Below are 12,679 nucleotides of genomic sequence, written 5' to 3' on the forward strand. Positions count from 1 at the left end.
CTTACAGGGTAAATACCACATTTGAGGGTTGTAAATTAAAGTGAAGCACTGTTCCTCCCTTGTTACCTGTACTTACAGGGTAAATACCACATTTGAGGGTTGTAAATTAAAGTGAAGCACTGTTCCTCCCTTGTTACCCCCTTGTTCCCTGTACTTACAGGGTAAATACCACATTTGAGGGTTGTAAATTAAAGTGAAGCTTTGTACCTCTCTTGTTACCTGTAGTTAAAGGGTAAATACAACATTTGTTCCCCCCTTGTTCCCTTTAGTTTACAATGTAAAATCTTGAAGGCAGTAAAATAAATATACAAACACACAATATATTTCTTCTTTACTTTGTAACCTTTATTTTAATAAATAAGCATTTTAAAACACTTCATCTTAATCAAACATTGTCCTGTCTATCATTGCCTATACTCATTCATTTTCTCTTCGGCTTTGTTCTTTTGTTAATCTGGGGTCGCCACAGTGGAATGAACCACCAACTTATCCAGCATATGTTTTACGCAGTGGATGCCCTTCCAGCTGCAACCCATCTCTGGGAAACATCCATACACACCCATTTACACGCATACACTACGGACAATTTAGTCCACCCAATTCACCTGTACCGCATGTCTTTGGACTGTGAGGGAAACCGGAGCACCCGGAGGAAACCCACGCGAACGCAGGAAGAACTCCACGCAGAAACGCCAACTGACCCAGCCGAGGCTCGAACCAACAACCTTCTTGCTGTGAGGAAACAGCACTACCTACTGTGCCACTGTGTTGCCACCCAGCTGCAACCCATCACTGGGAAACATCCATACACACTCATTTACACACATACACTACGGACAATTTTAGCTTACCCAATGTCACCACATATTTTTGGACTTGTGGGAGCACCCGGATGAAACCCACGCTAACATGGGGAGAACATGCAAACTCCACACAGAAATGCCAACTGACCCAGCCGAGGCTCGAACCAGCGACCTTCTTGCTGTGAGGCGATTGTGCTACCCACTGCACCTGCCTATACTCAGACAGCAAAATAACACAATATTTCATTCCCCCTTTTTTTCTGGCATCTCTTGCTTGGCTTCCTCTTTTGCTCTTCTCAGCTTCCACTGAGGACTCTGATGGTGAGTGGCTGATGAAATCCCATGGGTCTTGCTGCTCTGCATTTATATAAAATATATGAACAGACATAAAGGCTTTTAGTAAGCTGTAGACATGTTTATTTTGCTGTTTTATGTGTGTGTGGGGGTTGTCCAACAATTTCACATACTAAATATTTACAGATACCATACAGACACTATACATTACTATCAAACAAAAGTACTATGATCAGATCATATGGGAGATTGTGATCATTTATAGTGCGGTTTCTCTTCACTGTGATCTTCAGTTATTTTGTTCATTAGTTCAGTTTTGCCTTTGGTACTGGCTAATCTATTGTATAAACACACTTATTGAATATTATTGAACAGCATCCTATAGAAATTAATAATAATATAACAGAGAGATCTGTACTCATTTATATAGAAATCTTTAATCTTATTTTATAGGTTCAACATTGCTGTAAATATTCTTCAGAGACCTCTCAGATTTCATCTTAAACAACTTCTCTAAATCTTGCTTCAACACACTCGTGCTCAGAGAAGCTGCACAGATATCTTCAGCTCCAGTGGTTTGTGTTGTCTTTATGACATGCCCACAGTCAGGAGAATCTCATGAATATTCATGTCAGTGTCACTCAGTGTAGCCAGTAATATTTTAGGATCTAAGTGTAGATCACACAGGTGTGTTTTAGTGAAGTGAAAGAGTTCAGATTGTGTTCCTGCTGCACAAGAGCGTCTGTACTTCTGCATGTGAGTTTAACACTTCTACATTACGCTGATTTGTGGAGATGATGAAGGGTTTATATGTGTGAGTGTGATTTAAATGTCTGATCCTGAAGATCAAATCCTCAAACACAGATTAAACACTGAGTCAAACACGCTCATTTAAACACTGTGTCTAAAAGCTTTATTTTTAATCCCTTTAAAGTGTTTGTGCTCTTTTATATCAGACTGACTCAATAGTGTCCAATAATTCAGCATTAAATATAACTCTAAACATTCAGAGTCACCAAATCAAAAGTGAAGTTAAAGCAGAACTTCCAGTTGAACAGGAAGAAAAGCTGCTGAAAACAACAAGCTGACAATCCTTAAACAACACTGCATTTAACCCTTTGACTGTCTGAGTAACTCATTAACCAAATAGCCTCTTTAGTAGAGAGACATTTCAATACTCACTAAATCAACAATTGCCTGAACCTGAACTTCTCTTGATAAACTCTATATAACATGCATTTACCTTAAATCAAATGTGAAACAGCTGAGAAGTCAGATTAGGGGTTAAACCAACTGCATTCATGTTAAGGACTATATATATATATATATATATATATATATATATATATATATATATATATAGTATGATTGTTTCCTGAAAGCTCTGCTAATGTCTGCATTGGTGTTTTAGCTGCAGTATGGCAGAGGAGCGAGTAAAGGACTCTCTCTCAGAGAAACACAGGTATTGACTCTGTTTTTACACCATTATTTCAACATGACAACAGACAGATCTTCAGTCAACTATTAGCTTGAGCTGAATTAAACTGAACAAACTCATATTTGTCTAATAAACTCTTGTAAAGGAGACTGAAGTTTGTCCTGCAGTTTATTCCTCTGGTGTGTTTGTGTGTTCAGTGTGAGATCAGGATCATGTGTGTCCAGCTTTGAGTCTCTGAAGAGTGACTGGTCTAAAGGTAGTAATCCTCCAAACTTCAGTGAGAAAACACCATCATCAGTCAAAAGGTATTTAGTGTTTTACATTATTGATCACACATGGACTGTATTGAACATGTTATTGTGAACCAACAATCCAGAAAATACAGTCATTAGTAAATGAATCAGTTGTTTGGATTAATCAAATAACTCAATGACTTTTGGTGAATTAAGACATTTACAGACACCTAGTGATGGTTTTAGTTTCTTATTCAGAGCATCTTTTAGACAGGCAAGGGGACAAAACAAGCAATCAATCATAATCAAGGGTAATCCACAAAGAGTAATCCAACATCCAGACAGCTAACAATAAACACAGAAGATTAAAACACAAACCGAAAGCGAAACACGCTCTGAGTGTACATGAGCGAGAAACACACCGCTAATCCACAAGAGTACTCCAGTAAACAGAGCTCATGGCTGATTTTGGAGCGCTGCTTCATGAAACTTCAATACCTTTACATTCATTTTGTTGTAAATCAGTGGATCAGAGCATTTGACAGATCTATTGACAGTTCAGTTTAGCCAGTTCTAGAAAATGTTTGGTCGTCCCACACATCTTCTATTAAAGGATTATGGAGGCCACTGTGCTCTTAGGAACCTTCAGTGCAGCAGAAATGTTTCTGTAACCTTGGCCAATTATGTGCCTTGCCACAATTCAGTCTCTGAGCTGTTCAGGCAGTTCCTCTGACCTCATGATTCTCATTGGCTCTGAGATGCATTGTGAGCTGTAAGCTCTTATGTGTGACTTTAATCAAGTCCAATCAGTGTAATCAAACACAGCTGGACTCAACTGAAGGTGAAGAACCATCCCAAGGAGGATCAGAAGAAATGGACAGCAGCTGAGTTCACAGCAAAGAGTCTGAACCATGTGATATTTCATCTTTTCTTTATTAATAAATCTGCAAACACGTCTACAGTTCCGTGTTGTTCTGTCAGCTGTGTGGACATTAATGAGGAAACAATGAACTTAAATGATTTTAGCAAATGGCTGCAATAGAACAAAGAGTGGGTCTGAATACTTTCTGTACCCACTGGAAGTCTTATTTGTTTAACAGACCTGGGGCCTCATGTACGAAGACTTGCGTGGAAATCTTACTAAAACATTGCGTACGCACAAAGCTGTAAATGTGCGTACGCAGAAAAAAATTCAGATGTATGAAACACTGCGTACCCCGAATCTCACGCATATTCTTTTGTACATCTGAATGAACGTGAAACTGAGCGCAAAACTCCTCCCTGCCTCCTCCCCCGTATGAATATGCTAATGACTATGCTTATGGCAAAACCCAACGAAAAAGCAATGGCAAAAGCAAGCAAAAAGAGAAACTTTGAACAGAATGTGAATTGGAGGTGCTGCTTTCGGAGGTAGACCGGAGAAAAGCGGTGTTATTTGCAAGTTTGTTCTCCGGAATTAACAACAAAAGAAAAAAAATAGAGTGGGAGAGTTTAGCTGATGCGGTCAACACAGTTGGGTCTGAACATTGCACTGAGTGCATTAAAAAATAGAAATAGTGTGGTTTATATCTGTAAAATGTTGCAAGACCCTTAACAGTCTCAGTGGCGCTACTCGTTAGACGCTTGTGATCATGAATTGATACGTTCGAGCATGAACTCGGCTCGAATCCAGCATCTAATGAACTTTTTCTTCTTTTTTTCCCTGCTACATATCAGATTTTGCCAACTATTTATCACGAGAAAGACAAATAGGAATCATCAATAAGTTCATATCAATAAACATCATATTTTATTTGCACATTTATTGAATGGAAATGTTTCTGATTCACGCATGCAAATTCATCTTCAGATAGTGTCTTTATAGCAATGTGCGTGCGGTAGATCGCTCAGATTACATTGGGAAAACAGGCGACTGCTGCAAATTGTGCTTTAATGTTTAGCTGGTCAACTGTATGGTATGGAAACCTTATATACCTGCTGAACCCGTCTCATACAGCTGCCATTGCAAGGCTCAGACACTTTGTAGAGTGGAATTTAACACAACTGCCTCTAGGAGTCGCCAATGGAAATAAAACAGACACGCACAAAAAATGTGCGTACGCCAGCCATAAAGCTGCCGTGAAGCAGCGCACATTCCCACGTTCAGTTCATTGTTAGTAAATCCAAACGTGAGCGATTCTGAGCGTGAAACCTGGCGTACGCAAAGTTTTTGTGCGTACGCAGCGTTGATACATGAGGCCCCTGATCAGCCTGACCTTGAGCTAAGAGTTATTTTGTGCTAGTTTGGTGCCGGGTGAAATGTGTTTTTTTTTTTTTCAATAATTTTCTCTTTTGTCAGTTTTATTACACTTTTAAAGGACCACTGAAGTTTGTCCTGCAATTTATTCCTCTGGTGTGTTTGTGTGTTCAGTGTGAGATCAGGATCATGTGTGTCCAGCTCTGTGTCTCTGAAGAGTGACCGGTCAATGGGTCATCTTCCACCAGACCTCAGAGAGAAAACACCATCATCTGCTAGAAGGTATATTGTGTTTCACATTATTGATCACACATGGATTGTTTCAGGCATATTATTGTGAACCAACAATTCAGTAAAGATAATTATTTCTGAATAAATCAGTAGTGTGAATGAATCAAATGACTCAATGACTTTGACTCATTTACAGACACCTAGTGGCAGATTTAGTTTCTTATTCAGACAATCTCCAGTGGAACTTCCAGGTGGGAAAAACTCCTTTTGATTCATATTTAAAATTGTAAATATAACATAGAAAATGTTTACTGGAAAAGATTCTCCTTCTGCAACACATTTTATTTGTAAGTGTTATTTTTCATGTAATTAAAGATTTCAAGAAATAAAAAGTATTTGTCAAGTGTGGAATAATTGACTGCAGTTCATTGAATTACTCGAAAATAGTTCACACACGTTACACATTTAGTGTTCATTATTTTCTAATAATTCAACAGACCAGAGTGGATTATTCTGCAAGTTTTAATAGATGTCTAAACAACCATAGGCAGACCAAAACAGGTAAATTTAAGCTGATAAACCTAAAAATCTACTAAACATCTAACTATAGTCCAGAACTAGACTAGTCATCAAATACACAGATCAGACAGATGCACACTGCTTCATATCTGATGACTAGTCTAGTTTTGGGCTGTTGGTAAACATCTATTAGACTTCTTTTAAATATAAATGTAATAATTGAAATATGTTTGCTGGGATGCTGATGTTCCCACAGCTAAAGCCACCATGTTGTGTTCCAGACATTTGTCAGGTTTTTGTCCCTAAACTTCTCCTGTGTGTGAAACTAGTTTTTCACAAATCCAAAGCTTTCTCTTGTGTTTTGATGTGATTTTAGACTGTGAAGTTACTGGAATCATTCAGTGTAGAGATATGGAACTGTCATGTGCTCAAAACCTGCCAAATCTGCTTTAGCTGTGTTTATCTGAAAATAACAACACCTTACAAAGTTTCAAGAGTTCCCACTTAGATATGCTTGGCACTTATAGCAGGTTTGGCATGCTGTCCCGGGAGAGAACCCTGAGCTCGGAGATATTTGAGTCCAAAACGAAGATTGTGCAATAAGGAGAAAGTGATCCATTTATATTAAGCTATGATCATTCTGATTGGATTATGACCGATTACGGATGAGTGGCCAGCGGTGCACAATCATATCACATGCTCCTCTCGAAATTAGTTTATGAAACTTCACTTATCAGCCAATCAGAATGAAGCGTAAAAACAGACTCATATTATAATGTATTTTTACTTTATTGAGTAGTTTGTGGACGTACAACTGTATGTTAATGAATGTTTTATTTAAATATTGATCTTCTCTTTTCTTCAATCATAGAATCTTGAGAGCAAAATGATCAGATTTCTGAAGAATCAACTGGAGAAGTTTAAGAAAATCTTACAAGATGAAAACAGACAAGAGTTTGTAAAGAAGTTTAATGAGAACAGAAGCATTATCACAGACGCAGCTCTTGATCTCACACTTTTCTTCCTGAGAGAGATGAAGCAAGATCAAGCTGCTGATACTCTTGAGGGTAAGAGACTCCTGGCCATCTGTCAGTCTGACACTTACTAATATAGCTGGAAAAGTCAAGACTAAATCTCTCTGTTTCTTTGCTCCTGTGTTTAGATGAGCTGTTCTTCATTTATCAGCTTAAATGTAGCCTGAAGAAGAAATATCAAAGTGTGTTTGAAGGAATTGCTCAGCAAGGAGACTCCACACTTCTGAATAAGATCTACACAGATCTCTATATCACTCAGGGTGCGAGTGAACAGGTCAACACTGAACATGAGATCAGACAGATTGAAGCTGCTTCCAGACGTCATCAGTCACTAGAGATACAGGTTGAATGCAAACATTTGTTTGAAGCAGCTGAACAAGACGAGCAGATCAGAACTGTCCTGACAAAAGGAGTTGCTGGCATCGGGAAATCAGTCTCTGTGCAAAAGTTTGTTCTGGATTGGGCTGAAGGAAAAGAAAATCAAGACATCCGCTTCATATTTCCTCTTCCATTCAGAGAGATGAACTTAAAGGAGAAAGAAAGACAAAGTTTAAAAGACCTCATAACTCAGTTTTTCCCAGAGACTAAAGGACTGAACCTTACAAGAAGCACACGATTCAAAGTCCTGTTCATCCTTGATGGATTGGATGAATGTCGTCTTCCTCTGAACTTTGCTGGTAATGAGACGTGTTGTGATGTATCTTCAGCAGTCTCTCTGGATGTTCTCCTGACGAACCTCATCAAGGGAAATCTGCTTCCTTCTGCTCTCATCTGGATCACCAGCAGACCAGCAGCTGCCAGTAAGATTCCTGCTGACTGTATCAACTGGCTGACAGAGATACGAGGATTCAATGATGCCCAAAAGGAGGAGTACTTCAGAAAGAGACTCACAGATCAGAATCAGGCCAGAGAAATCATTGATCACATTAAACAGTCAAAGAGTCTCTTTATTATGTGCCACATCCCAGTCTTCTGCTGGATTTCAGCCACTGTTCTCCAGAACATACTGAAACTGAAACACAGGGCTCATGCTGAAACACTGCAGGAATCTCCCAAGACTCTAACACAGATGTACACACACTTTCTCCGCTTTCAGATCCAGCAGAGCAGAAGAAAGTATGATGGAGAAAACACGGCAGATGTCTCCTGGGATCCAAACTTCATCCTTTCACTTGGGAAACTGGCCTTCCAGCAGCTGGAAAGAAACAATGTGATCTTCTATGAGAGCGATCTGAAAGACTGTGGCATTGACGTCTATAAGGCATCGGTGTACTCAGGTATGTGTACCCAGATCTTTAAGGAGGAGACGGGAATCATTCTTGGTACCATGTACTGCTTTCTTCACTTAAGCATTCAGGAGTTCATTGCAGCCCTTTATCAACATCTGATTCTCGACAATGACAAGACACAAGCAGAAAAAAGCAGAAATGAGTCCATGATTGATTTGCTAAAGGCTGCAGTGGACAAGGCTCTGGAAAGTGAGAATGGACATCTGGACCTCTTCCTTCGTTTCCTTCTCGGTCTGTCACTCCAGTCCAATCGACAACTCTTACGAGGCCTGTTGACACAGCAGGATGACAGAGACCAGAGCAAAGAGGAAATAATTGCCTACATCAAGCAGAAACTTGAAGGGAATCTGTCTCCAGAGAGATCCATCAATCTGTTCTACTGTCTAAATGAACTTAATGACCAAACTCTGCTGAAAGAGATTCAGTCTCACCTCAGTACAGGAAGTCTGTCATCTGCTGACCTTTCACCTGCCCAGTGGTCTGCTCTGGTCTTTGTGTTGTTGACCTCAGAGGAGGAGCTGGAGGAGTTTGAGCTTCGGAAATTCCAGAGATCAGACGAGTGTCTCATCAGACTATCAGCAGTCATCAAAACCTCCACAAGAGCTGAAAACTAAGAAAACTAACATTAAACTTTTAAATTAATGTGGGGCTACAAACGATTGTCCTGTGAGTATCAGGCCATGAGTTTGAGACCCCTGCTGTAGAAGCAGCGCACGGCTCCCACACTGCCCCCTATTGACATGCACTCACAACTACAGCTGTCTAATAAAAGTACCGGTACTAAAAAAAATCGGAATTGTATTGTTTTGAGAGCTAGGGTGTCGCTATGCTTTTATAATATCGGTATATCATGCTATACTACTGTTAGTACATACAACCATAATGGTGAAATCTGGTGTCCTTTTCATGAGTGCGCATTGTTAATCAGTGAGGTCCCAAACGACCACATCAATATTGTGTTTGTCCTCTACACAGACTACAGAGCTGTAATCTCACTGTTCAGTGCTGTGAGAGTTTGTCTTCAGCTCTACAATCCTCAAACTGTGTGCTGAGAGAGCTGGACCTGAGTAACAATGACCTGCAGGATTCAGGAGTGAAGCTTCTCTCTGATGGACTGAAGAGTCAACACTGTAAACTGGAGATACTGAGGTAAATGATTCTCCACTCAACTGCAACTACAAACAGATTGGGTTAACAAATATAGAAGCCCATTTCCCCACTCAGTGTGTTGGCAGATTTATATGGGTGTGATTGTATTTATATTTGTACAAATGTGTGTGTGTGTGTGTGTGTGTGTGTGTGTGTGTGTGTGTGTGTGTGTGTGTGTATAGACAAATGTATTTAAAAGCATTAATGAGTAAAATACAAAAAATGTGTAAAATACTTTTTCTAATATACAGAACTGTATGACTGTATTTAAAGAGTATTTAGATGAATTGCCTTTAAATTCTGTACTCGTATTTTACATGTTCTTATTAAATTGTTGTTTATATTTGCATTTGTTTATTGAAAAGGTTTATTTAAGAATTTGTCAAATGTTCTGGCAATCCTGTCTAAATAAATACATAACAGTGATGAAGACAAAGTTAACCCTGTGGAGTCTGTAGGGTTTTGGGCCCTGGTGAGGTTCTGACCTGCTCTGATGTTTGTACAGTTTGCAGTTTTCCTGAAAACATATAAAAGTCTCATCACAGTCTTATTATCTAAACTGAAGAAGTGTCTTGGCCAGTCAGCATCTTCACAACACAAAGAGATGTGTGATTGTCCAACTGTGTGATGTGGACTATTGCTGTGTTTGTAGATTGTCTGGCTGTATGGTGACAGAGGAAGGCTGTGGTTTTCTGTCTTCAGCTCTGACTTCAAACCCCTCACACCTGAGAGAGCTGGATCTGAGCTACAATCATCCAGGAGATTCAGGAGTCAAGCTGCTCTCTGAACAACTGGAGGATCCAAACTACACACTGGACAAACTCAAGTATGTGGAGCAGCACTGCCTTTTTTATTGTGAATACAGATACTTTGATACTTCACTCCTCTTCTAGTGTCCAGATATTAATCAAAGCTGTTAAATATGTCAGTGCACTGGGGCAGTTCTCACATTAAGCGTGATATTATATCTCATATTAACACTGTACACTTTCAGCATTGTAGTTGAGCAGTGAAACTTGTTCTCTACATTTCTGCTGAAGAACTGTACAGTATCAGGTCAGAGATGTGTGTGTACTGTTCTCCAAATACGTCCTGTGTATACTTTAACAGCAAGTTAAACTCTCCCTCATGAACTTCACAGACACAGAATGTCCTTTATCACACTTTAATAAGGGCGGAGTAAAACTATAAACAGGAAGAAAATAAACAATATCAATTTACATTCACAATGTGGACATAACAAAGATGTTTCTGGCAAATATCTCACATATCTTGTAATCTGGCTCTTTTCTGCTTCTAAACTAACATGAACACAAAATATCAGGCAATAAAAGTGATCAGCAGACAGTGATGCTGGTTCTGATATAGTCCAGTGACAATCACATGTTGAACAAACTCAAATAAAGCAAATTACAAAAAACTCCTAAACTAATCCTTTATAACTGAAGTATTATGAACAATAAACATAACACAAACCCACCAAGCTTCCAAAGGGCGAGGAGGACTGCAGATTGGTCTGGATTCACTGCTCTCCAACTTAGCAATGTTTGGAGATGATGAAGAGGCATTTGACAGAAGATGAAGATCTCCATCATATTTCAAATCATTTAACACTGAATTCTGCTTTATTATTGTGCTGCACTTTTGTCAATCGATCATTGAATGAATCCTTCAGTCTTTATATCTGTCTGTTTCTGTGTTTCCATTCTGTTTTCTGTTTCCACATCTGATCTAAAAGCTCTGTGTGTCATTCAGAAGCTGATTTGACAGCTCCACACACACTCATGTTGTTTTACTGCAGTTATTAATGCACTGAGATCAGCCAATCACAATCCAGCATTCAGCACACACTCCACATGTCTTGTGTGTGCGTGTGCGAACGTGTGTGTGTGTGTGCGCGCATGCGTGCGTGTGTGTGTGTGTTAAGCTGATGTTTGTGTACTGACTGAATGTCAATTTGTGTGTGTTCACAGTCTGGATCATGGAGGAGAGAAGTGGATTACAGCAGGACTGCACAAATGTAGGACTACACACACACACACACACACACACTCTCTCTCTCTCTCTCTCTCTCTCTTACACACACAAACACACACGCACACACACAGCTGTGGTTATAAATGTGTGTGTTCTTGTGTTCAGATGTCTGTTTCCTCACTCTGGATCCAAACACAGCACACACTCAACTCATTCTGTCTGAGGAGAACAGAGAGGTGAAGTGTGTGAGAGAGAAACAGCCGTATTCTGATCATCCAGACAGATTTGATGGTTATCTTCAGGTGTTGTGCAGAGAGAGAGTGTGTGGACGCTGTTACTGGGAGATTGACTGGAGTGGAGATGCTGGTGTGTCTATATCAGTGTCATATAAGAGCATCAGGAGGAAGGGACGAGGTGTTGAGTGTTGGTTTGGACGTAATGCTCAGTCCTGGAGTTTGTTCTGCTCTTCCTCCAGATTCTCATTCAGACACAATCACACACGCACTGATCTCCCAGTAAAGGCGCTCAGCAGGAGAATAGGAGTGTTTGTGGATCACAGTGCAGGAACTCTGATCTTCTACAACATCTATAGAGACACAATGAGCCTCATCCACTCAGTCCAGACCACATTCACTGAGCCGCTCTGCCCTGGGTTTACTGTTTATCCTGGATCATCAGTGAAACTGAGCTGAAGACTGATGAGAGATTTACCCAGAATCCTCTGCAGGAGCAGACAGCAGCAGTGTGTGTGTGTGTGTGTCTGTATTTGTGTGTGTGCATGCATTCTTGTGTGTGAGAGAGTATGTGTGCGTGAGTGTGTGAATGTGAGAGTGTCTGTGTGAGAGAGAAAGTCTGTGTATGTATGTGTGTGTGTGTGTGTACTTGTGTGTGAGAGAGAGAGAAAGTGTGTGCGCGTTTTTGTGTGTGTGAGCTTGTGTGTGTGTGTGCGCATGTGTGTGTGTGTGTGCGTGCATGTGTTCACTGCTCTGTGTGTGCATGTGTAGTGTGAGAGTGTCTATGTTTGTGTGTGTGAGAGAGAGTTTGTATTTGTGTGTGTGTGTGTCCATGTGCATGTGTGTGTGTGAGAAAGTCTGTGTGTGTGCGTGTTTGTGTGAGTGCGTGTTTGTGTGTGTGTCTGTGTGTGTGTGTGTGCTTTCGTGTGTGTGTGTACGTGTGCATGTGTGAGTGTGTGTGTGTGAGTGTGTGTGTCTCAGTCTTCATTAGTGTCATCATTGATGTTGATGAAGTGTCCTCCAGGATGCTGCTGTGTTCAGATCAGCTCATTCTTGTCTACAGATTGATCTTCTTCATTGTTTCTCTGTTGTTTGAGCACAAATAATAAAAGTCAATGTCAAATCCACTGCTGATATTAGAATGTGATGATGAACATGAAAATGTCTGAATCTCTGTCACATATTGAATCAACTGTAGAGAAATCCAGCAGCTCAATGAATAAAGGAGAAATGAAGTGTGACG

At 40.0% G+C, this 12,679-nt stretch overlaps 1 protein-coding gene across 2 annotated transcripts; it reads left to right on the forward strand.

Annotated features, from left to right (window-relative positions):
- Positions 1 to 1,783: 1,783 nt before the first annotated feature.
- On the forward strand, positions 1,784 to 12,673 carry LOC137491025 (NLR family CARD domain-containing protein 3-like). 2 transcript variants are annotated; one of them, XM_073948353.1, is made up of 11 exons: positions 1,784 to 1,853; positions 2,509 to 2,559; positions 2,733 to 2,840; positions 5,179 to 5,286; positions 5,432 to 5,486; positions 6,626 to 6,821; positions 6,917 to 8,854; positions 9,053 to 9,226; positions 9,879 to 10,052; positions 11,200 to 11,246; positions 11,369 to 12,673. In XM_073948353.1, exons 2-7 carry the CDS (start codon positions 2,516 to 2,518, stop codon positions 8,689 to 8,691), a joined length of 2,286 nt encoding a protein of 761 aa, XP_073804454.1. In that variant the 5' UTR covers positions 1,784 to 1,853; positions 2,509 to 2,515; the 3' UTR covers positions 8,692 to 8,854; positions 9,053 to 9,226; positions 9,879 to 10,052; positions 11,200 to 11,246; positions 11,369 to 12,673. The 2 variants fall into 2 exon arrangements, with proteins under 2 accessions (XP_073804454.1, XP_073804455.1); XM_073948354.1 differs by having other exon boundaries at positions 6,917 to 8,065.
- Positions 12,674 to 12,679: the final 6 nt, after the last annotated feature.

Source organism: Danio rerio, chromosome 4 (assembly GCF_049306965.1).
Source record: "Danio rerio strain Tuebingen ecotype United States chromosome 4, GRCz12tu, whole genome shotgun sequence".
In the NCBI taxonomy this organism is placed as follows: domain Eukaryota; kingdom Metazoa; phylum Chordata; class Actinopteri; order Cypriniformes; family Danionidae; genus Danio; species Danio rerio.

Excerpts from the sequence above, each read along its gene's own strand:
- LOC137491025 (XM_073948353.1), top strand. The coding sequence starts at position 2,516 with ATGGCAGAGGAGCGAGTAAAGGACTCTCTCTCAGAGAAACACAG. Across the intron at positions 5,287-5,431 it reads ACACCATCATCTGCTAGAAG|ACACCTAGTGGCAGATTTAG; the intron begins GTATATTGTGTT and ends ACTCATTTACAG. Across the intron at positions 6,822-6,916 it reads AGCTGCTGATACTCTTGAGG|ATGAGCTGTTCTTCATTTAT; the intron begins GTAAGAGACTCC and ends TCCTGTGTTTAG.